Source organism: Neolamprologus multifasciatus, chromosome 19 (genome assembly GCF_963576455.1).
Source record: "Neolamprologus multifasciatus chromosome 19, fNeoMul1.2, whole genome shotgun sequence".
NCBI classification, from domain to species: domain Eukaryota; kingdom Metazoa; phylum Chordata; class Actinopteri; order Cichliformes; family Cichlidae; genus Neolamprologus; species Neolamprologus multifasciatus.
In genome coordinates, this window is record NC_140457.1 from 11,859,695 (window position 1) to 11,887,254 (window position 27,560).

Here is a 27,560-nt window from a genome sequence, read left to right on the forward strand (position 1 = left end):
GTCTTTGTTGTCCTATCATCTCCCCTCATTCACATTCCAGTCATCGCTCGTCCTCCTCCACGAACGACACAAACTCTGCAGCGCTTTAGCTTGGCACCCCTCCTCGTTTGTTTTCCAGCTCAGTCTGGCAGCATGCACACTGAGTCCATTGTACACAAGGAGGTTGTCCCCATTTACAATATACTCAACAATGAGGAAAGCCGCTGTGACGTCAGCGGGCGCGGCCTTGGACACAGACAGACGCCTTTACTGCGTGGCTTATTTTACATTTATTAAGGACACGTATGATGAAAATGTAAACATGTGCAGAAAGATGAATGAAAACAAAATCAACATAGCGGTTAAATATTTGCCTTCTTGTTCCACATGTGCTACTGATTTTTCTGCTCTTTGTTTTATCTGAGCTCGGTGAGAGATAAGAATTAGGGGAATTACATGTGACCGCTCCTGCATTCACAGACACTCAGTCACACACAATTCAGGAAGTTCAGCCTTCCCATTTAATGGAGCGAATGCAGCACTAATTGACTAAAGCAAGATATTTAAGATTCAGACACTTTTATTAAAATCGCATCCGTGGCTCTCTTTGTGATGGATACAGCAAACTTATTTACAGATCCAACAATCATGGTGTTGTGAAGTTTTGTGACTTACATCTGGCTGCTTTTTATCAAAGTATTTGCTTAAACAATTGTGGCAAGATCATAAAGAAGATGAAGGCTGATGGACTTCCTCAAAACAAACAATAAGATAAAAAGAGGCAGAGACGTAAGAGGTTTCATCCCTGACAGCAACATTTTTCGCTATACACATAATTAAATTTTTTTTAAAAAGTTTATTAGTGTAGCTTTAATAGCTCTCCACTCTCAATTGAAAAGCATAAAAGTAATTTTGTAAAGTGCAGCTCTGTTGTTTCCAGTTAATTAATGCATTTCTAAAAAAAACCAAAACAAAACAGCGAAGACAAAATGTCTTGAGAGACTTTATGGGAATCTGGTTTGATTCTACTGCATTTGTTAGCTGTGCAGCTATTAAAATAGAAATTATAACCATTGCTCTTCTTTCTTTTCAGTGATTGCATCATGTAAAAGTCTGAATTCAGAAGTCCACCTGTAACCTGTGAATCCCACCAGATCTTTCTGTTTTTATCTCACTTCTGCTTCCAACTGGATTGAAACAAAACAAAAAAAACCCCAAACAAAACAATAAAAAAAACACGCCAAAAAACCCAAAAGCCAAAGGGAGTGCCAACCTTGCTTTTAATGGCAGGAGGCTACCCAACTTTCCCTATTTATCTCGAGATCCTTTTTATTCTTTTCATCGCTCATTAGATCCTTTTAATAACCCTGCTGTAGCTCATGCAGGTATGTACGTTCAATTAAATGTGCACAATGGAAAGCAGAAAAGAGAAGAAAAACAGGAAAAGGGGACAAAAGAGGGAAAAGACTCTGGACAGATGTGGTGATGAGGAGCCGGCCGTTTCATGTGAGCGGTTTAGCAGCTGCTTCCTGGTTGTCTGAAGGGTGTGGCTGAACATTATGTAACCCATCTGACATTAGTAAACACACAAAAGCACGCTTTTCACTGGGTTTCTATTTGCTTAAGATATTGCAGAAAGGACTGATGGGAAGGTCAAAGTGGGAGTGGTACATGGAAGTTCAGCCAGAGCTTCAAAAGCATCCCTCCAATATCAGCACCGAGTCTGTTTTTCCAATCTCACTTTCTGTTTTATCTGTTCTCCGACCTGACAGATGAGATAAATGCCAGCAAAAGGCTCTGCTGTTGCTCTTGGATTTGCAACCAAAGGGACTTTGGTCTTTGCATACCTCGTTAACTAATCTGTGTCATGTTTTGATGGCGTAAACAAAAGGTGAGCCAAAACCAAGGTTATCCTCATTTTCTTTGCCACCAGCCTTCAATTACCCCTGCCACGAACTGTAATATGACCTAGAAAGGCGGCTGGTCTTTTTGAGTCACTGATATCTGTGAAAAATAGAGCTCTCTTTACCAAAAGCATGATAAAAATCCCTTCATCGCAGGCTGGGCTAGGCCCTGGGGGAACAGTGGGAGAACGATACAGAAGAGGGAGAGAGGGAAGGCCTTGGCTCTAGGCCTAGACAGTGGCAGCTCGCCATGGTTTCATGCCTCTGCGCTGCTGTACTCGTGTGTTTGAAACAGCAGACGGCCCACCTGTGCTCGCTGATTGTTCTTGTGAGGTAGCTTGGGGGCAGCAATGGAGAAACAGCATATCATTTTGGTCTATCGGGGTAGCAGGGAGGTTCTGGGGTTCGTTTTTATCCATCAAATGCAATCGTGTCATCTCACTTTCAATGTGGGTCCATCTGGCTGGCCTGAGCTGTGGCAGCCACAGGGAGGATGTTATGAGCAGAAGAAGGGAGAGGCCGAATGGCTGTGCTGCGATTAAACTCTGACATCTGCTTCTCTGCATTAGCATCACACAAACACGCTCGATGCTGATGCCAAACATGAAAACTGAAACAAAAGCTTTCGCAGCGTCTTTTGAAAACCGTCACAGGCAGTGGAAGCGTGTACAGATAGCACCGTCACTGTAATGAAAAGGACAATGCTTATAAATCCTCTGACGCCCTTTACTAATACAGAGGATCTGATGTAGCTGTACAGTTAAACCAAACCCATGGTGCAAAGCCAGGGCTTCTAATATGACTTTATGTTTATTTTGCGCACCTCCCATCAGATGTCCTTTGGTTGGAGCAAAGTCTTTTGGTAAAAACACCAGAACTGAAGTATACATTTCTTATCTTGTAACTGCTCCCTGTAATATCGCAGCAGATCAGAGGGCATTTAAAAACTTGAAATGTAATTACCAAAAGGCGCCTCAATAATTCATTCAGCCTGCCTGACCGAAGGGGAAACAAAGCTGTGACCCATGCAGTCTGTCACCCACTTCACAGGGACTGAAGTTAATCTAACGTGGATGCGAGCCAGAGAAGCGCTGAACAGCTGTTTAACAGCGTCAGAGTCAGACTGACACACGACTCCTAAGAGTCACTGAAGACATCCTGAAAAACTCTTTTGTTAACCAGCTTCTTGCTATATAAATGATATAATACATACAAATTGAAACTAATGCATGCAAATTAATATTTAATTTATATTTTTTAATTTGATTCAATAAACACTTATTCAGACTTGAAATGATTATTATTTATTTGGAGTTTTCCATCCTTAGCTCTGGATTTGGTCACAGCAAAGCAAAAATCTCCAGGGCTGCATTGAACAACTGAAAAGTGCCCAAAACCAAAAACTTAGTTCCTGGAGCGACCACTTGAGGCTGGCTCCAAAACAGGGCAAATCCCCACAGACTCTGATGTTAAAACGCCCAACCTAACAGCTTTAACAGCATGTTTACAGCTGGATACAAAACACATTTTCGGTCTCCATGGATAGTTTCTGCCATACTTACTGTACAAGGGTGATTTGTTTTATTTTTTTATATTACACATCCATCAGGATACCATAAAGGTTTAAAGTTAGGGTGTGGTTGACAGGTGTGGTTACAGTTGTAGCTTTTTTCTGCCTGGCCTCATCTTCAACCGCTATGGTTGTGGTGTGGGTTCCCTCATGTTAATAGAGTATCCAGCCATGTATTATCTTTGCTTATTTAAAGTGAGATCACATTGGCAGCAGGCTAATCATGCTATTCCAAGCAGCCTTTTCCCCTGCAATGCTCTCCAGTGTCTTGGGGTCTTGTCCCAGTTGTGCATCCTTACCTCAACTGGCTTCTTTTGGAGCATATGCTCTACTCTGAGATCCCTCAGATATCTATGGTCCTCACCCTATCTCATTTTCGCAGCTTATTTTCACTACCTTACTCTTTTGATCACTAAAGAGAACTCATGACCTCAGGTAAGGGTTGGGACATAGAAACACCGGGAAATCACTGCACCAATCTACTGGTCCCATCTTCTTATCACTCATGAATAAGATTCTCCACTCCACTGTGAGGTACTGACCATCCAAATGTACTTTAATGACAGAGCGCTAAATTTAAGTATTTTATGAGTGGCCCATTTTGGGGATAGTCCTTATTAGTCTCAGTCAATGATACTAGACACATGTAGCAGGTATCTGTGTCTGTGTGTTGTGTCCAAACAGTATATGGGTGTTACATGTTAACCATGCTTAAACGCTCCACCCTCTCATTTAAAAATTGTCACCTCATAGCAAAGGCAGCCAATATACTTAAACCAGCAGGCGATGGTGGCCATGTCCATCTTTCACATGCAGTCTATATGTGTCTTGCTTGGGTTCACTAAAAATAGAGCCACTGTCAAAATACAGACAATACCTGGTATAAAGGAAGCAATTTACAGTTTTAAATGACTCTCAGGGTTGTGTATTTTTGCAACAAAGCTAAATTAAAAAACACATTTTGATCATGGGGAGCAGTTGCTTTATGTTTGCAAGACTGGGCGTCCACGGAAAGTGACAAAGACGTCTCCACAGATTTGTCCCTGATCCATTGGAGTGACCTCTACGCCTACATACTTGTACAGTATGGCTGCTTTGGTCACTTTACTGGAACTTTTGGACATCTGGTGGATGGGTTAGGCCTGTGGAAGTATGCAATATCTATTTAGGGAATAACTGCTGGAAATATTGTTTTATGATGTGAAACAAAGCTCGCTCCCCTCAATGAAAAGGAAATGGTCCAAAAGGAAAAGGGAGAAGGAGGAATTGAAATCACCTTATTGGAAAAGCAGTTATGAGACACATTACTTTAACAGATAATACTCCCATATCTGACACCTCTTACAAGAAATCTCTTTACTTGCCAGCTCTCTCAGGGTCTAAGGTTCGACTCTATCTTAGCGCTGCCCGGTTTGTCGGCTTTTCTATTGCTAAACATGTTCATAGGGCGCTCCTCTTTCATTTTTGTGATCCTGGTGATAATATCAAATCAGAAAAAAACATGGGTGTGGATTTTTGGCAAGTCTTTGTGCTGGCTCACGACTTACGCACGCTGAATGAGACACTCTACGGTGGATCTTTCACATTTAGCAAGTTCTAAACCGGAGGTGAAGATCACAATCCGTATTTCTGAAGCTAGTATATTGTATGAGTGGTGACAACTGTATTCTCTCTAATTCCTGCGTGTCTAATTTTGCCTGCAGCAGATGGTTTTATTTGGCAGTCTCCATCACAAGGTGGCAGTCCATCTGAGGTGCATGTGACCTTGTAGTCACTGATGTGAAACAGTGTAGGTGGCTCAGTGACTCTGTACATACAGAAATGTGTTTGGTATCCAGGAAACCACACAGGTTTCAGGGTGCGGTTCAGCCCAACGATACAAAGATGTTTCCACAGTGTTAGTAGATGTGACCGAATGCTGGGAAGAAACTGGTAGTTTGTATTTTGACTTGATGATGACATAAGCTGCAACTGTGCTGCCATGCATGTCCATGCAACAGCAATGCAACCACACCTATAATACTGTGAAACTTGTTAAAAAGTGATGTAAGGCTGAAACCGTGCAGCAGGGTGAAGACATTCCTGCTGCTTTCACTCACCAAGTTTGGAAATGTGTGTGTGTGTGTGTGTGTGATAGATATAACTGACACCTTCCAGTCATTTCAAGCATGTTGTTTTTCTTCAGCAAGGTATCTAGATACTGTGACTAGTTTCAGTATTAGCCTCCAGCAATGTAACGTATCTCATAGCTCACTCATTCATAATTGCAGCATGGTGCTGGGTTCACACTTTCTAGCCTTCAGAGCAGGGGGCAAACTAACTACAATACCTAACAATATAAAGAAACACAAATTCTCTTCATACTCTTGTGGCCAGTTTATTAAGTATATCTCTGCAACTGATTGCTAATGCAGAACACATCAACCAATCACATGGCAACTCAATGCAATTAGGCACAGACGCAGTGAAGATGATCTGCTGAAGTTCAAGAAAGGTAATTTAAGTCGTTTTGACTGTAGCATGGTCAAAGTTACCATGAAAGGCTTGAACAGTTTGAGAAACTGCTGATCTTCTAATAATAATAATAATGTAATAATAATGTGTATGTGTTAGTCCCCGTAGGGAAATTACTCCTCTGCATTTAACCCATTCACCCAGTGAAGCAGTGGGCAGCCACCAGTGCAGCGCCCGATGAGCAGTGGGAACGCTACCTTGCTCAGGTGTCCCTCAGGGTAGCCGTTCATCAGGGCAGCGGTTCTGGGATTATCCCACACAACCATTTTTTCAATTTGCAGAAAATTGTCTGGTTAAATGCCAGAGGAGCTGATAGGAAGGCAACTGCAGTTCAAATGATGACTCTTTTTACCCAGGTATGCAGAAGAGCATCTCTGAACACACTTGTAATAAACATTGCGCAGTTAGGCTACAGCAGCAGAAGACCACACCAGGTGCCGCTCGTGTCTAAGAACAGGAAACTGAGGCTAGAATTCAACAAAATTCTACATCAGGAAAATGGAAAAATGGTGCTTTGTGTGATGAGCTGTGATTTCTGCTGCAACTTAGATTGTAGAGTCAGAATTTAGTGTAAACAACATGAAAGCAGAGATCCATCCTGCCTTGTTTCGAAAGTTCAGGTAGCTGGTGGTGAAAGGAATTGTAGTTACATACTTTGGGCCCCTTAGTTAGGCGTATTTTAAATGCCACAGCCTACCTGAGCATCGTTGCTGACCATGTCCGTCCCTGCATTAGCACAGCTTATAGCCGGATAACACATCATATCACGAAGCTGAAAGGATGTCAAAGGGCCAGATCCCAGTCCAGTAGAGCACCCGTGGGATGTAGCGAAACAGGAGATTTGCATCATGGACAATGACTCCAATATCAAGTAAATATGGGAAGAATAATAGTTACAGTGTTTCGACATGCTGAAAACTACATATTCAAATGTGCAAAGCTGTTAACTCGTTCCCTCTGCAGGCATGCTGATGCATAGAAATATCTTCTGCACTGCACGTGTTCCAGCTTCCTCCTGAGCAAAAGCTCATTGGTATGAACTGGGAACACCTGCTCCCGGACATTAAAGCTGTGGCTGGCACTCCATTCTGCCTCGTGTTCATCTACACCCATACACACCCTGCACCACTGATCTTACTGATTTGCACAGCTCATTAATTTTGTATATGTCTACGTTAGTTTAATAAATTATGTTCTTAAACTGACAAAAATCCTTTTGTCATGGCCTTAAAGGCCAAATTGAAACAAATGGAAAAAATACTGGCCCGTACCAGTGCTGCTCCTCAGCCTCCCAGTAGCTGCACCTATGGTATTAATTTGAAATTCCCGACTTTCTTTTTCAGTTATCCCATTCACAAGCTTTTCAAAAGACTTGCCCTCTGAACTTGACCTATTAGAGGGCAATCCCAGGTGACAGCTCTCTCAAGTTATCACACGCACAAAAACGGGCGGGCACGCCCCCTGCCATGCAGGGTGATGATAATACTCGAGGCCTTTCAGACTGTGCAGTAAAAACAGTAAAAAAACAATTGTTTCTGTACATTAATAATGCTTAAAATTGCTTTGTATCGATTCCAGCTACAGTGGTTTACCCATTCAGTACACATTTATACTGCTTATCCATGCTAAATACTAGACTTGAAAGTAATGTGATACTGACAGTATCATATACATACACTAAGCTGTAACACAGATGTCACCAATTAAACTAGCAGATGTGCAACACAGTATTTTGTCAAGTACAAATATGTCATTACACAAGAAAACAGAGTCTGTAAAACACTTATGTCTTTCCTTAATATAAAACGCATTAAATTTTGTGCCATAAACCACACTACTTAAACTCTACACACTACTTACGAGAAGGTTATCAACCGATTCATTTACTTTAATAATGTTTTGCATTCATTTTCCTGTACTGATGCTCCCTGGCTCTTATTTAAAAGCAGACACATAACTTTCCCCTGAAGCAAAAGCACAAAAGCTTACATAATCCATTTTAGGAGAACAAACGAGACGAAAATACCACAAACTCACACCATGTGTAGTGTTTTGTTTATTGCAATTCATGAACAGAAAAAGGGAGTTGAGAATCTGTCACACGCAAATGAAGACTTTCTGCAATATTTATCCAAGGGATTAAAAAGATGAATGCGGCAGGGCGATTCAGCTCTACGAACAGCGAGCCCTGCAGGGTCTGTTAAGCCCTACGATATACAACAGGTAATAAACAAACACAGTAACAGTCATACAGTAATACTAGGATGCACATTCTTACAGAATGACTTGTCTGCAGTCTTATTCTTTCTACAAGCTACGCTACTTTGTTCATTAATGGCAAGAAATATAATACTTCAAATAATGCGTCATCTCTCGGAAAAATAACAGCAGGGTTACTTCTTTGAAAATAATAATAAAAATCTTGATCGTAGAGATTTATACAGCTTATGCAGCCTCATTTGACCTCCTTCAAAAAACAAAACAAAACAAAAATCAGTCCCAGGAGGGCTTCAGTGGCTTGAAACTCAAAGGACTTGAATGAAAAGAATAAATACAGGTTTGTCTGCAGCCCAACCTTCCTTAAACTTCACTAAGACTTCACGTATATAACTGGGTCAGAACATTTGTTATGTATTAGCACATCATATATTATTATCCAGATTCTGACATACAGTTTATTTGTTCTGAAAAATCATCAACAATCGGCTCCGACATCCACATTCCCACCTTTTAAACATCATATCGGGACTGTTTTTCCCTCTTCTCCAAACAAAATTGATTTTTTCCCCCTCCACATGAGGAATGTTGTCAGGTGGCCAAACTAAAAATATGGCATTTGTAAAACACAGATTTATTGGCAACGTGCTACAGAGCACCACTTGTGTCTGCAGCACCCACGAGGTGAAATTCCAAAGGCTGTCAGCACGTCACAGTAAAGACCTGCACCTCCCTTACCCACAATGCACTTTTTTTGCACACCTGAGAATCCCATTCTGATTGTTTTTTTTCTTTAAAATGAGCATGCATGATCAAAAACATTTGTCAGGCTGTTTTGTGGGTAAAATATTAGAAAATTTAAGACGTTTATGTTTTAATCTATTGACATTTATCGTGTTCATATACATTTAGACATGTGTAAACATTGCTGGTGTGCAATATCATTAATGTGGGAATGCTTGATGTGTTTTGTGCTCCTGCAGCAAATACATTTAACACATGTGTAGGCAGCATTTGTAGTCAATGAATCATTCCTTGTGTAGCTAAATCTGATCCAGCTAGCGCAAAGGGGAAAAGCAGAGACTTAGGAGAAGATCTGGAGCAGAAGGCTGGTTGTCTCAGGTACGGACACACAAGTGGGGAAGAGAAAAGAGGCTACAAATAATACTGCGGTTGATGGTCAGTGTCGAGTGGAGAAAAGAGGTGAGGCTGAGGGGACAAAAGGCTCAAGGCTGGGTCACTGCACTGGGCTCCTTGTCATAGATGTAGCTGCCCACACCACCAGTGTTCACACCTGGAAAAACCACAGGGACACAGCAGCGGGAGTCAGGGGTTAATCAAGAGGGAGAGGCAAAGCTACGACATGAGCAGGACAGGTTGCGACGCATTTCCTGTATTTTTAACCTCGGAGTGGAGGAAGCTTCTGTGAAGCATACAAACTTATGATGAAACAACTGAAATGTGCAACATGTGCAGCTCAGACATTCTGCTTCAAGTGTAGGTGATAACTGGTGGGTTGACAGCACCCCCTAGCGGTTACCTTTGGGCCCAAAGAGAACAGCATAGCATGGTTTGTGGCAGTAGGGCTGGCCATCATGCTGTAATGTAAAAAGAAAACAAAGATTAACACGACCATAACAATAAGAAAAGGGTGACAGCTCTCATTTCTGCTGTATTTTAGAAAGATTAGTTAATTTACTTCTGCAAATGAGCAGATCTATTTGTTGTCGGTACACCCGACAGTTCAGACACCCACATCTTTGGAGTGGGGGAGGAAAACCCACGCAGGCACATGCAAGCACCACACACGGTGAGGCGATGGTGCCTACCACTGTGCTGCCCCCATATCAAATCATTTCTTCTTTATTTGTGTAAAGCATTAACTGCCATACTGTTAAGACTGTCTAATATTTTTAAACCAGTGAGTGTTAGATAAGCTTTTTAAGGGCAAACTTGACAATTCAGATTTGGATTATATGTAGCAAACCTGCTAATTTAAGAGATTTTAGGTTAGGAATACAAAGAGTACGTTCTTCTCATATTCAAGATGTTTTGCCTCATTTTCTTTCCGACACTTCTTTTCTCAACTCTTCAGTTTTTCCACTTTTCTGTTCTGAATTCCTTCCGCCAAAACACCCATTTTTCTCACCTCTGCGTGGCTGCCAGCAGCAAGAGTCTTGCTGCACCTCTCGCAGCGCAGACAGGGGCGATGCCAGTCCTTGCCCAGTGATGTCACCTTCTCGGCTACGGTGGAAAACACACACAAAAGTATACAACCCTGGTGACACACTGTAGCAACCACTTCGCAGATTCACACCTTCTTGCTCAGACACGTTTCTTAATGCCCCGTTTCCTGGAAGCGTGAAACTACTTACCAAAATACACCTTCTTGTTGCACCGAGGGCACAGGTTGGCCTCCCCAGAAAAAGTGGTGATGCTGCCAGCTGTTGACACATTACAGACACATTACAATACTGGCAAAGCAAAGGGGAACGGTTAAACAAACGACCACCTGTTTTCCCAGGTGTAAAATTGAGTCAACTAATAACATGGGGTAATAAAAATAAAAACGGACCAAGTGCTAAGCAGCTTTTACACACTTCAAGGGAACAATATTGAGTAAAGACACCAATGCTGCTGATTTAGATACTCTGGTTGCCAGTTTTAAACACCTTCCTGCAGGAGCCAATCATTTGGTCTGTTGCAAACAGCAGATGGATTCAAAAGGCAAAGACAACGTGCAACACCTGACCTTAACTACAAGAATCTTTCCTCTTTATATTTCAAGAAACTTTAAAACCTTCTTTCAACTTTCCTGATTTTGAAATGATACGAGTTCACATCTTCATATCATCTACTGCCCAAACGTAGCTCTCACATAATGAAAGTTTACAGAAATGCCAAACAACTGAATACACACTATTTAAATACTTTTGCATCTGCTCTTGTCCGACACATCTGAAAAAAATCCCCTTCAAACCTCAAGAGACTTTGCACACCGTCTTTCTTATCACTGAGTCAGCCGCTTCCCTTCTGACCAGCAGCTCCTTGCAAACACCCAAATCTTCATCGGGTGGGGAGAAAAAAACCCCCAAAAATCCTACCAGCTGAAAGAGCCACAAATTTGCAGCATGAATACACTTTCCTGTTTACCTTTTGATGGTGCCTTGGGTGCATAAGCACGCTTCTCTTCAGCTTTGGAGGCCGAATCCACGCTGGTGGGAGACACGTTGTTGTTGGCAGGAGTATCATACACATACGAACCTGCTCCACCAATGTTCACACCTGCAAATGGATAAGAGTGAAGTGAGGGGTGGACTTTGGTGGGGAGGTCAGTAACAGCAACACAGAAATGCAAAGAAATGTGGAAAAACAAAACAGATTTATTTTTCCTGATAAATCAACCAATTTTCCATATATCTTTTTGCTTATTTATGTGCTTATTAAGACGTGATAACATGGTGTACAAAGACCTGACAAGAATTCAAGTATGTGAAGTTGACTTGCACTTCACCTTTTGGCCCAAAGAGGGCAGCATAGCATGGTTTGTGGCAGTAGGGCCTTCCGTCGTGCTGCAGGAGAAAGAGAAAAACACCATGACTTATGGATGAAACAAACTGATACAACATGCATATAAAGGACAAAAAAAATATACTGACGCAAAAGGGAAAACTGGGCGTGACATTTCTAAGAAGTCATATTTCTGACACTCCTTTCTGACGTCACATTTTTAATTTTGGTCTTTTATTTAGGTGTATGAAAAGATGGAGTGACTATATCCAAAAATGGAGCTGACTCCTGTTCATTTCCCCCCCCTCCATCTTACTTCTTCCTAATGATGATGTCACTGTCACAGGTTACTTTGATGACAGTGGCCATATCCAAGTAACAGGCCTGTGTTGATAAATTCACGCCACACTTCACAGTGAGCCATGTGTCTGCATATGTGGGAGCGCTGTGAGTTTCCACTTGAGGAAGGGGAGAAAAAAAAAAATCTAGTCAAAAATGGCCTGTTGCTGATGCATGCTGGGAATGTGGCGCTCAATGCAGGAGCATGTGACCAGCCTGGGTAGGGGATCAGGGCTGAGAGCCAGGGTGGCCACTGGTCCAGAGCTCAATGCCCATAGATGAGAAGAATCAAGTAATTCAGCAGGCTAGGTGCCAGGCTCAGGGTGGTAGAGGTGAAAAAAACAAGAAAAGACCCCACAAAAACAGGCATTTGACGTTAAACAACGCACATACCCACAATCCCCTCTGCTTTGGCCACAGGAGCTCCTTTTCTAAGAGCGAAAAAAAAAAAAAAAAAAGCCTGCTCTTTCAGCTTTAATAATATATCAACCGGGACAGGATCAGCTACTGTTAAAGCAGCCACACACTCCTTTCACGCTTCCTGTTAAACACTTACGAGATCCATGAAGGTAGGGGTGCCGATGCCAGGCTATGAGTAAGCAGCGGTGACTTTCTCAGAAAACAAAGGGCTCCTCTGTCAAGAGTGTACTGTTAACAGCCTCATGTACAGAGTCCCCCTATGGCACCAGACATAACCCATCCAGAGCCAAAGAGGCCCTGAAACTGGATTATCCATTGCAGAACGACCCACTCTGTTCCCAGCAGTTAAACTCCTACATCCTGAAGTTTAAATCTGTCTTTTCCATCTATTCTTCTCAAATTTCTATTCTTTCCTGACCTTTTTTTATCCTCCTGTTATTCTCTGTACCTCAACAACTTCTCACTGTTGCGCTGGACTAGAGGTGCCATGTGAAACACTAAAAGGAAGGTGGATTAACTTCAGACTTCTCACATTCCTTTGTTTCCCCTCATTTTATACACAGCACATGTTGCACTGTAAGTGTTTTAGGATGACAGGTTTCCAGTATTTCAGCATTTTTCCCCAGACAGTTTCACCTTCTTTACTGCAAGTTGCTTAATTTCCATTCGGTTAACCCTCATTCATTTCATCAGCGCCTAAATTTGCCACATTTACACACATTCAAGGTCCAATGTGGAGACTTTTCACATTAACTCTTTGATTGCTGGTGACTGCATGAACCAGAGAGAGCTGCTTCCTTCCTTTAGCCCACAAACAACTGACCGCACTGGGCTTCATCCTGTCCCTTTGACTCCTTTTAAAGAAGAAGTTCACAACCCTCTGCATACCAGGTTTGAGATGACATCAAACCCTCTCCCAGGCAATCCCACAGTCCCTTTACATTTTAAAAAAAAATATGAAATGTCACATGGACTTGTTTGGGTTTTGAATGCCGTCCATGGAGAGAGAGGGAGGACGGAGAGGATGGTGGGCAGAGAGAGTGCGGGCCTCAGAGAGACTGTGTGACTACTACATTACTGTAATCACAAAGAGATTAAAACAGCAGAGCTGCATCCTTTGCGGTCTGCAGGGAAATTGGTTTTGTGTACAAAGAGGCTGAGATCAAATCCTCCTTAACCAAAGTGAGAGACTCAAAAAGGTGTCTGAGTGACATCCAAGAAGGTGAAATTGAATTGTTGGCCAGTCTATGAAAGGCAAATAAAAAGGGCGAGATAAGAAAACCCCCAGGGTGAAGATGCCAGATAGTGAATAGTCAGGGGAAACTACAGTATGCTGAGACACGATAGAGTGGTTTGGTTACGCAAGACTGAGAGGAAGGATCTGAAAGCGACTCATCCTGCAGGACTAAAGAGGGTCAAATTCCCATGGGGACAAAACATATTGACAGATGCAACCAGACATAAAACAAGGAAGGAAAAGGGACATCCCCTGAGCAGTTTCCTGCAAAAATTACAAAAGGTCAGTGAAATAAACTCCCCCAAATACAAAGCTTCGATTTGAAAAGACTGTATTCTTTAAGTTTAATGAAATTTTAAATATTTGAGGTTAAGACACCTTTTTTAAGTTTCCCTCAAAATGCAAAAACTCACTGTGGAAAAGCCAAACGTCTTGTGTCAATTAGTAATGTTGCAGACTTTTGATTCTTTCTGGCCATCTGTACTGTGCTGCGATTATTACTTGCAGAAAAAAAGGCACAACTACTGGAAATGGAACTTGCATTAACAGAAAACTAGTTCATAAATAGCATATCAGTCGCTATTAAGAGGACAACTTTAATTAGAGTAATTCACATCAGTGCTGAGTGCCATATCACTGTCCCGCCTGCAGATACAGAGTCCCCCCAATTCAATTGCATTGCCAGCAGAAAGTTATATTTTAGCAACAAATAAAAATAAAAGCAAAAGTGTCTCAAATGTGAAGCAAACTACAATATAATCTTTCTTCCATATTAATCAGTTTGCAAATCAGATTATTCCTGTAAACTGTTTGGCAATAATAACCCCACGTTTGTTATTCATCAAGCAAAAACAGTCTTCTGATTTCAACTTCTAACATGCCAAAATTGGCCACTTTACTGTGGCACCTCATGAATTTCTGTGGGCCATTAGAGCAAAACACCTAATGGAAAACTAAACAGAAGAGATTAACAGATGATGGGGGAAAATGCTTAGCTGAAGAACCAGATAAGAATTTGCACGCATGTACATCAGCAGCACACAGCAGCACCGTTAGCTCTTACTGACCTCAGCGTGGCCCCCGGCGTTCAGCAGCTTGTTGCAGCGGTCGCATTTGAGGCACAGTTTGTGCCAGTCCTTCCCCAGTGATGACACCTTTTCAGCTGCACAAGAAAGACAAAAAACAAAGAAAGAAGAAGTGCGTGAGTGCAACCACGGGCATAAAACAACATTTATATAGATTACTTGAAACAACAGCCTTTTATTTTCCCCATCAGCTGTGTTGGGCTTTGTGCGTGCTGTTCAATCAGTCATCGCCTGGAGGAATGACGTCCCTTCATTGCTTCACTCTCCACAATAACCTCGTACTGTATCTCTGTGGCCCGATGGAAAAGCTGTCAACATGCCAACTGGGGATGAGGGGAGAGTGGGGGGTTGGTATAGGAGGTGGGGAGAGTGGGAATGCCTGTGTACCGCACAGGATGCTGTGATGATGTCACCGAAGGATAGACGGACAGCTGTGTTAGTCCCAGTCCAGCGTTAGCAGCAGGGGGTTGCCAACATCTAACCCAATTCTTTTGTGTTACACCCATAAACACACAAACAACCATCCCCCGATTTACAGTATACCCATCCTGCTGGATGCTGGATGCTGGAGGCGGTCCTCCAACTGCATTTCCATTACCCCCCCACCCCCCTCCTCCGAGTCACCCAGTCGAACTGGCCCTGTAGACAAGCCAGGGAGCCTTATTATACACTTTCCAATAATAAATCACCACTGCTTCAACACAATGAGCCCTAAGGCAGCAGAGGAAACACCTTCCCTTATCAAGGCAGGGCACAAATAGCCGGATACGGGAATCTGCTTCCTTACATACCCAAGACTGGAAAAAACACAAACATATGCACATCGGGCATGCATTCATTCCTTCTGATGTTGTTTTCTTCCTGTGCTATAAAACCAGGAATTCAAGTTCTTTTAGAACTTAAGAAATTTGAGATGTTGAATCGTGAAACAGTCCTTTTGCTACATATGATGAACTACTACAGGAGTTAGCTTGACTAGCTAGGTGAAGCTCACTGACAAAACATCTGTCTGAATTCACAAACTTCCACTAGGACACTTTGATATGGAAGCCCTGCTTACTACTGTAACGCATGATTTTACCGGGTTGTGTGCATTTAATGACAATCACAATAGCAGCGCTGTCTCAGGCTGGAACAGATTGTCTTTTGACCAAACCTCATTAAAGTTATAAGCTTTTGCTTTATGAAGGCATTTCTTTATTACATCTAATTGAAATCAGAAGAGCACCGTGGTCACGCCTCAGCAACAATTTGATTAATAAAGACTAGACTTAAGATACGCAGACTCTCGACTTTGAGGAAAAAAAAAAAACAAGGAAAGTACTGAAAGCACTTTTCTATTTTTATGTCACTAAAATTTATTAGTATTTGCAATGATTGCAAACTTCCATATGACAAAAGAGTAAGTTCTGAGCCTTGTGTATCTGTGCGTCCTACTCATTTTGGAAGCAATAGCACGTCTCAGGTCATGATGCCCTGCCTTTCTTCTGGAAATGCTGTTTGAACCGACCGTCTTCTGTTAATTTTTCTACGGCGTCTTTATATTTTGGGCTCGTCTAATTAAATCAACTTTGTTCTTTGGATAACCAAGTTAAATTTGATTTGATTTGATGCGAATGACAAAAATTAGATTTGGACTTTCGTGTGGAAAGGATCGCTTTGGGAGATCTGATTACACCCTGCTGAGGTTTCCACTTACAAACAGTTTCACTGGCCGTTACAACAATGAGACAAAAAGGGCAACAACAAGGCCCTGGAGAATAGTGGAAAGAGGGGGATGCAGAATGATACATGTGTAGCTGCTGCACACACATGTGACAGAAAGATTTGCATGGACACTGTAGCTCCTTTTGATGTTTCAGCTTTATCTCTAGCAATACTTCACAGGAAAGACCTTTTAAGCTGTTTTAACCTGTTTGCAGGGTTAGCGCATGCATTTTCACAGTTTAGTACCTTTTCAGGTTTCTTTCACATCTTTAAAGTATCTTGAGATGATGTTTGAAGAGAGTGCGAATGCAACCAATAGGGGTTCTGCCTTGTCTGTATGAGCGTTTGATTTGTTTCATCATAAATCTGAGGACACAAATCTACTTCTTGACACGTATCCAGTGTTAAAATAAGCTGCATAAATGGGCTACAGGGAGCCTGCCAGGGCAGATTCATGAATAGAGACACACCTCCAGACAGATCTGAAGTCAGTGTATGAATGGAAACGGACGTCAGAGCCTCGCCAGCATGTCCTTGTTCCTCTATGAGTGACTGTCCACTGTTTGAAGGCTCCCTGATTTAAAAGCCGGCTGCTGTTGTAAGAGGAGTGAGCTTGTCTCTCTCTGTTATGTGATGGGGGAATATAGAGTGGGGGGAGGTAGAGGGGATCTACATCCCCCGAACACTAAACTAAAGCTAGATCATTTGGATTTGGGTATGTCATTTGACAAGCATGTCAAAAAGAAAAGGGGGGAAAAAAACCCACATTTAAAATAAATAAATAAAAGTTACATAATGACTGCGCCGAGGGACGATAGATGGTCTCAGTATCCCAAAATAGTAACAGTGTGGGTGCAAATAATGCAAATAAAATGCCATCGCATTTTCCTCTACCTGGTTACGGCAACAACATTAGGGTAAATGCACCCACTTGTGTAAAGAAGCAGGCTCCTCTCCGGATACTCACATTTACACCGTCAACACCGATGAGAATGTGCCAAATCCTTTTAGCCAGACTGTCTTCTCTCACGACAACATGCGATTTGCTTCACTCAAAAGCACACACAAAAAAAGGATTCCACCATGACTTGATGTAAACAATGGAAGTCCTTAAGGAAATCACTGCTGAACAGTGGTGAAGCACCTCACCTGACATTCCTTTCTGCTGTTGCTTTATAGCTGAAGTAATGCCAACAATTCATGGCTTCTAACTGCGTTGGAATAGCCGGGGGCTGAAAACAGCAGGGTGAAGAACCACCACTGTCACACAGTAGATTGCAAATATTAATGAGTGTGACTGCTGCCTAACCCAAAACACACCAACTAAATTAAATGTGACATAAGATATAGTGACATGACACCAAGTCTTGAGCTTGCATTTGATAGCTGATCTAAGAAACTTAATACGTGGTCCAAAGAGGGTTGATAATAGGAAATGAGGCCATCGGCAAGAGACCTTTAGGAGTGCCAAAAATCAGCCTTTGGTGCAAGAAAGATTTCATTGGTGAGTTAAACACCGACACCAACAGGCGTCAATAACAGCTTAATGAATGCATATATAAGAGATTTACCTTGAGCAACACCCTCAACCTCTGGGCGACCGCTTTTAATTACAGGGGACATGCTGCCTGGTGGAAGGCAACCTGTCTTTAAACAATGGCATTCAACATGCTGACTGCAATCACTCTCAGGCAGATTAGTGAAGATTTTTGAGGCTACGTCCACACTGATGTGTTTTCGTTTGAAAACGCATCGTTTTCTCTCCGTTTTGTCCTCCACACTGAGATGCCGTTTTCGCACAAGGAAAACGCAGCGTTTTGAAAACGCTCTTGAAAATGAAGCTTTCGCGTCGCAGTGTGGACAGCGAAAATGCAGACTTTTGAAAACGATGACACGTGTTAGTCATATGATGCAGTCATGTGACCAATAAAACTAATATAGCGGAGGGCATCATAAAGCAGTTTTGTTTGCGTTCAGTTTTGACAGCCCTATTAAAGCTTAATATCAGTCTGTACATGCTCCAGATAGCTTTTCTTCAAATTCTTTATTCTCACTCGTTTTTGCAACTTTGTAGTTTTGTGTTACTCGAAGCAACAACTCCACCTCATCGTTAGTCCATTTAAAAAACTCGGTGCTTTTCTTCAACATTCTGCCGCGACGTTTCAAAGAGCCGGAAAGTAAATAAGCGGCAAACAGAAATGAGGCAGGTCGAATCTTCTTGCGTTTCACACATGCGCAGTACTGGAACGTAAGCGTTTTCAACCGTTTCGATGTGGACGCGCAACTCTGTGAAAACGACTGAAAACGCTAGTGTGGACGCGGAGGGTTTTCGGATGAAAACGCCATTTTCAAATCTATCCAGGCTAGTGTGGACGTAGCCTGAATTTCTGAATTCGTTTTTTAACTGACGTTCTGGATGACCTCTGAACTCTGTAAGTAGTTATTGTGAATTGTGACCCAAACTGATAGCACACTGGCTCCGTGCTATTGCCATTTTACTGCCATCTCGGCACACCAACATTATTTTGAAGACACCAACTGACTGAACGGTCGCAGACCTTGTCTCCATCTTTGAAACAACCAGTTCAAAGGCAACAAGTTCATTGCACATGGTCACAACAATTTGGTTGCTTCCCCTAGTGCGACTGTAGCATAAGGCTGCCAGTGGAACTGGGTTACTCTTTTATGTTGAAGCAGCAAAATAAAAACAGAAAGGCCCACAAACAAGCATCAACCAAAGACAGCTGCAATAATAGCCTGGCAAAATATCTCAAGGGTGGGAACTTGGTATTTGGCAACGACCTCGTGTCCTAGACGTCAGTTATTTACTGCAAAGTATTTGCATTCAAGCAAAAAAAAAAAAAAAAAAAAAAAATCTCCTCATTTGTTGAACTTAGAAGTGAAAATAAATTTCACCATGCAGATGCAGTCCTGACAGAGATGATGCTACTGCGGGAACACCGAGCTTTAAATGAGAAAGAGTGCTGGACGGAGGTCATCACTATAACCATATGATACCTGCACCACTGTAAGCTGCTTAACTTCATTTGTAAATTCCTGGTCTAAGCTCCTCAGTCTGCGCTCGGATGCCCTGATTGCATTGTCAATATGGTTTAAATCACCGAGTGAGCCTGCTGCTGATCCCTCTTCTCACTGATTTATGCATTAGTCAAAGTAAAGGAGACAAAACTCGAGGTAAAGTACTGCACAACCCATGACCCATTTATAAAGAAATTACAGCACTAACATCCTCTCCAGTGGATCCCCAACCCAATAATCTGGTCTTATTGTTTTATTAGGAGTCACAGCATCATTATCCTAACTTTGTGTCTAACTTTTTCCTGGGGAATTGAAATCATAAGACGTCTAATGCAGAGGATAAAAACAGCAATTCAACATCAAGTAGATTCAGGATGTCTGAAAACAAATTACTTGTGTGATTGAGTTTCAGCTGGTAAGAATATCTGCTCCACTTGCAAACACAGTAGTACCTCAGAGAACTTTAAGCAGGTTATAACTTGATTTACCTTGTTTGTTCAGCTACAAGATGCCATTATGGACCAGACTGCATTAAGACCGAACGCTGTTATGCTCAGACAAAGTTCCTCAGCCTATAAAGGGAGAGGCACCGGAGAAGGCCTGCAGCAAATGGTCTACAAACATCGGGTAATTGCACAGAACATTAAGCAACAGGACTTTAACAAGGGGGTCTTCAGAGGAAATGAACATTAAGGGGCCATTTCTCCAAATGACTTAATCACAGTTGCTTGATTGTCAACAGTAATGAAGGAGCTGCATCGAGACACCAGAGCTGACGACAGCCTGATGTACTCACCCCGGGGTCAGGAGGAAATTTGTCTGCTGCCTAACTCGGAGTCATAACAGAAAAAGGGGCTCGACGTACTGAACAACATTTACCCAGCTGATCTCCCACCATGCAGTGCGGGAGGAATGTCAGCCGGGTGGGGGGTGGGGGTGGGGGGCAGGCTCTGGAATCACATATGGGTGCTCTCTTATCACTCAATAATTTGATCAGGGTGCAGTGGGGGGAAAATCTAATGTGTTTGACAAAGAGGAAGACAACAGGGCCACAGCTCTGCATGCAGCTGGAGCTCATTTCTGCAATGAGATTTAAATAAAAAAAAAAATGACTGTACCGGGTTCTGGTTTGTATGTTTAAGAGAACTCTACAGCATCAAAGCCAAAGGTATATAAAAATCGGCCGTTTGAAAGTGCTCTGAATTAGCTTGACGCAGCATGCAGACATCAAATTAGTAGCTTATTTACATTTTTGCAAGTGCTTAAGCGATCAAGTCTTTCGTAATGATCATGATGTAACCGATGTTATTGTAAATATCTTGAACTCATGGCTGGCTGGCTTCTGTTCTGTTGCACCTTCTGGTAATGTGGACCCATCTGTTCAGCTTTTCCCACAATAAAGCCCTATTAAACACACTTACAAACCAAAACACACACACGCGCATGTGCACACAGAGACACACACAGACACACATACTCCCTCTCCATCCTTTTTCTCATTCCTTTCATCCATCAGTGACAGCTGAGTCCACGCGGGTGTTTCGCTTTTTTGGCTTTTGTCGCAGCAGCACGATGACTGCATGTCCTAATAAGCACCACACACCTGACTGGCAGAGTAAAGGGCCCCAAAGGCAACGTTGGACTCAAGCGTGAAGGGTACACAGAGGGATGTAAGAAAGGAAAAAAAATAAGCAGCCTGTGTTTCCTCCTCTGCATCCTCTTACTGTTCAGCTCTCTAAAGTACAAACACCCTCAAGGACCTGTGACCTTTTACTCAACTTAAAGACAATGGCCATTCATTTGCACCCACAGGGGAATTAAGCCTCACAAGTCACTTTGGGGGAGTTTTAAAGTAAGGAATGTGTTCATTTGTGGCATCTTTATCCTGCCTAAGTGGAATCACATTGTTCTATTAACTTGATAGAGCTGTGGCCATCAGCGAGTTTTCTTTAAAATTTACAATCATGCTAAGGAAGGAAGCTCTAAGGGATAATTTGTTAAAAAAAAAATCCATCCCCACTTGACAAGAAAAGGGTTTTAAGACTGTCCAGTGCTAAATCTGTTTAAACTAAAACTAAGCTGACCCTGGCACTGCTGTGTCGAACATCATAATTGATCTGTTCAGGATGAATGTGTGTCTGCAGTTCCCTGTGGTGCTCAGTGACAGCGCAGGGTGGAGAGCCATGCTAAAGAGCGGGTAGGAAGCACTTTTTGGACGAGTCTCCTGTTGGCTGATGCAACCCCACAGCAAAACTTAGCTCTGGAGGTCGTCTGTCGCCTCAGCCAAGGCGAGGTTTCCTCCCCAGACTTTCTCCCTTTCTCCCCTCCCTCTGTGAATAAAAAAAGGCAGACCGCGTGAATCCTGTTGACTGACGTAAATGGACTGCAGTTGACTCGCATCCTGTCTGGGCTGGTCAAAGGAGCCGCAGGCAAAGCACCCTTACCGCAGTCCGTCTCAGTGACATGCTCACCCTCCCCAAACCCCTACGCATGCTTACCCCTACACCACATTTCTTCTCTAACCAGTCAGGACACTTAGCCCAGCTTCAGGGTTTTCTAAAAGATCTATTCTGCATGTACAGCTTAGAGTAGCGGGCAATGCATTCAGAAGTGTAGGCAGGATCACTGAAATTTCTTTAGCTCCAGCCAGAGGTAATTTTGATAATGAACCCCTGAGGGAAAGAGACATCATATGACGGAGGCAGAACATGTAGCAGCTAAGTGAAATCATCTGAGCTGTGCAAAGTGGAGTATTAAAACAGAAGAGTGTGGTGTACTGGAGTGCCTCGATTTGAAAGTGCACAACACTTTTAAATTGACATGTGATTTTTAATAACAAGGACCCAGTGGTAACATTTACAATAACATCAGCATTAGCCATTTGGGGTAGCAAATGTATCTGTAGTGGCTACTTTTTGGTTAACACGAACAGAAAAAAAAGAAATTTGATATCCACTGGCAAAATGTGCAGTTCCTACAGCGATTTAAAATCAAGCCAATCCATATAAACCCATGTTAAAATGACTTCTTTCAATTATATTAGGGCTAAACTTAAGCATGATTGGGGCACGGCCACTTTGTCTGGGAGGTTGATGCTAGCTGTGTGCCAGGCTTTTAGAGCATTTCAAATATGGCGAATATGGCTTCGTCTATGGTTAATTGTAATAACAGCCCATCCAAGAAATCTGTACTCCTGTTACACAGACTAAAATTCTAATGTTTTATATCTTTGGTCTTTTTTATTTAGCACCAATAGGCAGTGTGAACACATCCTGTTACCTAACAAGCATAGAAATTAGTAAATATCATCACTTTTGGCTCCAGATAAACCTGAGATGACCAAAAACACTAAAACGAGCAAAATGCTAATGGCTTCAAAAGAGCCTTAAAACAACAACAACATCATGAGGTTATCGCCATCTTTTGTATACAGTCTAGTGCGTTAGTGATGGTCTAACTAGGTAAGACAAACAAACTTGGATTTTCTGATATATTAACCTTGAGTGACAAATAAGTCACATGGTTCATGTACGTCATGCCTGTTTCTGTTGCACTCTATCATATTTTGCTTCTGAACTTCTACCAGTTTTTCCATCTCACACAAACAAAACCTGTTATCCAACTATACCTCATATCTATATGATTTACAATCTATCACCTAGTGTTCTGTGTTTTATCAGCCTCCAGTTTTTACTGGAAACCTGCCACGTGACTGCACATGTACTCTCTATGTATAGAGGGCTTCAACATAGCGATACGTTTAGAACATAAATACAACAAATTGTGCTTGCTGAACAAAATCTATTCGTAAAAAATATAAAGAAGGTGTGTTGTAATAATGCAATCTCTAGAACTGTGGACTGTAATGAGCAAGCTATTTGGGTGAAATGCACACATCCACCTTTGTTTCCTCTGTGCCGTTATGTAACAGGTCGCACTGCTGGAAGGCTTGACCTGTGTGGGGAGGTGGGGTAGTGGGGAGCTCAATTGTCAGCACCCAGCTTAATGCCATCTCCATTAGGGGATCATATTTGTGCCTCAAAAAGGCAGAGAAAAGGGACTCTCATTGAGTGGCACACAGGAGCTGATAGGTTATGCAATGGCACTGAACAAGAGGCAACAACTCAAGAAATGATGTTACATAACTGAAAAGGCACATTCACACAGCCCACTGGGCAGCCAAGTGGAAAACAGGGTACTCTAGCGTCGACATAGAAGAGGTGAGGGGGAAAAAATAGGGGTATTGTGTAGCTGTTTGGGGTAAAAGCGGGGTTTAAAAAAAAAAGATGGTGTGTGGGAAACAGTGCCCTGGTCTCTGTGGTCAGACTGAGGAGACGAAAGTATTTGGTCTCACTAGAAGGACAAATGTACAGAGAGACAGAAAGAGCCCTGTGTGAATAGAGATGTCCTTTCTCATTATAATGCATGAAGCACTTTGAGAGTCTCAGTTTAAATAAAGGCGAGCCATCTCACCCCATTTCCCCCGGTCCTTGTAGTTTTAAGAAAAAAATAAACCGGGAAGAGGAATTCAGGGCCTGAGGCATCGCTGACCAAAAAAGAGGAAAGAGAGCCAGAGTGAGAAGGACTAGTGAATGAAAGAGAGAAAAGGGAAACTCGCAGCAGAACACCATTAGTTCCCATTAAGCTCTCATTTGTTCAGTTAGCTGCACATAGATGCATTGCTCCCGTTTGTTATGCACATGAATTGCATCACTCGGCTGAACTTGGGTGCTCGAAACAAGCTCAGCGAGCCGTTTGTCCTCCTTCACACGCCAACAGTGTTAGCAAATAGTCCCCTGTGTATTATGAGCATCTCCATACCACAGGAACTAACGGACACGTCACCGCAATGTGGACGCTGAGAATTTTAGTAAGCAAGCCCTGCAATTAAGAAGTGACCATCTCTGAGATGTTTGCATTCTTTTAATACCAGCACCAAGAGCAGCTTCCTTTTTCTGATACTGCTTATTTGGGTTTCTTAAAAATAAGCCTGCGCTTTTAGGCTGCAGAAGCTTCAAAAGTAGAGAAAACGTTCCAACATGTGCATCGAGTGGCAATGAAATTGAACTGTCACCACCGGAAGACAGCTGTCCCTTAAAACTGAAAGGAAAATAATAATAAAAAAAAACCTCCTTTTCCCCAAACCGAAAGAATTTCCATCCCAGACTGCGGCTCACCGAGGCCACTTGAAATAATGTCCCCAACCCCCAAAGTCCTACAGTGGGACTCAGCCAATCAGCAAGAAGACCAGGTGGGGAACAGCAGGGTGGGCCCATCTATACAGCACACCACAAACCATCACCAAAAGAAGAAAAGGGGTAGAGCAAAATAAGATGGAAAATAGGCAATTTTCTCCATCAACAACACATGTCATGGTGCATTTCTAAAGCACAGAGTTTTTATTTTCTACGTTACACCCCCATTCATGCCTTTTCCTCTGACTTTAACAGTTTTGCAGAGCTGAAAATTGATCTCTGCTCTGCATTTTTCATCACTCTGCAAAACCAAATGGCTGAGAGGAGGGCGTGTGTAGGTGGAGCCACTGAGCTCATCTACAATATCTGAACTTCATCACTGACATGTTAATGCTCAGCCTGTGGGCAGCTAAACTCTTCTCCCTCCCTGACCTCTCCCTTGTCTCGTCATAGTTTTCACAGCCTCCCTTGAAATGGCTAAAACTTTAATAATACCTCCATTCGCACCTCCCCTGATCTCCTTGGCTGGATGAGTGCAGTTAATTTAGTATGCACTGGCTTCCAGTAGGCCTACGCCGTCATCTTCATTGCTCTCCACCCAATAACACACCCCAACCAAAAATAACTCCGCTAGCCTGGATCTCAACATGTTACATAAAAAAAACATCACACATCACTAAGGAGCTGTGACTCACCCACTGCAGCGCATTACGGGTACGGTGCATAAAATTTGTATTGGAGAAAAATAAATCTTATTTGTGCTGATATTATTCCATGCCGATGACTCTCGGGACCCATAGGATGAGCAGCAGCTGGGATATTCATGCCACTCGTGTTACATAAGAGGACTTCCATCCACTAACATAATTGGTTTTGACCCCCGTAACAGCTCAGATGTGTGCTGTGAAGTGTACAACAGATCGGTACCCAAGATTTTTTTTTTCCCCAGCATGCAGCCAAACACAAACACAGAAATACTCAAAAGTTCAACTGCATAACAGCAATAAAAACAAACTGAGGAGTGAGCATGTCAAGTGCAGCTTTCAGATGTAAATGCTCTCCTTTAATCCAGCACTCTGCGCGTAGATTACTTTGCACTGTAAACATCTGTTGCAATGAATATAAGGTGCGATCACTCTCACTGTGACCGAGTCGAAGCTCACGGCTCAAGTGGGTGTCTCGTTTTCATATTTTTATTTACAAAGATGTGAAAGATGCATGTTTTCAGGTTTTCATCCCACTGACGCAGCATGATGTTTCTACGCTCCTCTCTTGAGTGGGCAATCTCAGCATATGGCATTTCTGCACTCTTGGCAACAGCCTGCACCAGCCAACTCTCCAAAGCCAACTGCCAGGCTTGGATGTTTACCAAACACAACAAATTAAAAATGCCAGAGATCAGTGTTGAAATAAGATAAATCATTCATCCAGTCTTGTGTAGACAAGTGTAAACAGGGCATGTTTCTATTCACATAAGTTAGAAGCATTTAGTGTACAAAAATAAAATCTATTAAATGTTTGCACTTTGTTTGCACTTATTGGGTCTTTTGTTTACACTAACCCCACTTTCACGTCAGCTTCTAGGTTTATCAAAGTATTTCTCTGTAAATCATTTACTTTGTCAGCAACCTTTAGTCTAATAAGACATGTTAAGAGGTTTAGCTGAAAGAGATATTCCTTTACACATCATTATACATTAAGTTATACAGTTAGCTACAGTTTCACAAATCCTTCAAACAAAATACACCCAGTTCATGTTTACATTCAGAACCTCATTTAAAAATCAGCCATTTTTAGCAAATGAGTGTAAATGCTACTGCTAGGTCAAATGTTTGTCTTTTTATTTTCAATGAATGGACTTTGAAAAATATCAAAAATATTTTATATCCCATTCAAAGCACCGCACATGGGATTTCTAAATTCAGAGGATTAATGTAAAAATAAAAATTACATCGATTGGCTGTGATGAGTATATTTAGCTAACGAGCCAAAAAGTAATTTAAACACCCTGGATCCCTTAAACCGGGAATCACTTACCGAAATACACCGTCTTCTCGCACTTAGGACACTTTGAGGCCATTTTTGAGTGTGGTGGTTCGAGTGAAAGTGATGTGTTTTGGTTGTCCGCAGCGGTTTCTACTCTCTAATCGTCCTCTAGCTCTGCTCTCAACAGCAAGTGTCCCGCTCCGCTCACAGAAGCTGGAGCATCTATTCAGCTAACGGCTCGTCATTTACATAGCTCCGCCCCCCACGCTATGAAAACACTCCTAATGCCCCCTTCAAGAATGGTGGGAAATGTCACTATTTCACGACAGACTGGTAAAAACGCCCAAGTTTTCAGTGAATTTTCCGAAAAGCTCTACTAATTTTCAGTAGAGCTTTTCGGATTGTGTAATTTGCAGAATTTATACGTTGCATCCTACACTATATGAGCTTAGACAATTAGAAAAATGTTACTTGTTCGTCAGTGAAAGTGCACTTTGATGCTTGTGTGCTTCCGTATTACAATTTCTTGCACCATAATTCTTCAAAAAACAAAACAAAACAGTAACTAGTCAACATCTTTATCCTGTTTAGTCACATGAATATGGCTTGAATGTCTGGGAAAACATTTCCCATGGTAAGTGAAATCCATTGATTTTAAATTGTGTTCCAAACAATGTGTCTGTTTAATGTGTGTTGAAAAGTTTGTCTCTTGCTGGTGTCAGGATTGGGATGAGGCTTTGTTACTTTAGAAATCTGAAAATCTTACTTTAACTATTGAGTTTAGCTACCTAGTTTCTTACTGAAAAACTATGCGGATGCTTTTAAGGAGCTTTATTTTCTTGATTACCTTTATCTTAC

General features: G+C 42.1%; 1 protein-coding gene across 1 annotated transcript; it reads right to left on the minus strand.

Moving 5' to 3' along the window:
• Positions 1-541: 541 nt before the first annotated feature.
• On the minus strand, positions 542-26,933 carry crip2 (cysteine-rich protein 2). The gene is made up of 8 exons (XM_085143985.1): positions 26,754-26,933; positions 14,758-14,852; positions 11,699-11,756; positions 11,338-11,469; positions 10,560-10,628; positions 10,334-10,428; positions 9,725-9,782; positions 542-9,478 (listed from the first exon to the last, which is right to left on the minus strand). Exons 1-8 carry the CDS (start codon positions 26,794-26,796, stop codon positions 9,411-9,413), a joined length of 618 nt encoding a protein of 205 aa, XP_085000111.1. The 5' UTR covers positions 26,797-26,933; the 3' UTR covers positions 542-9,410.
• Positions 26,934-27,560: the final 627 nt, after the last annotated feature.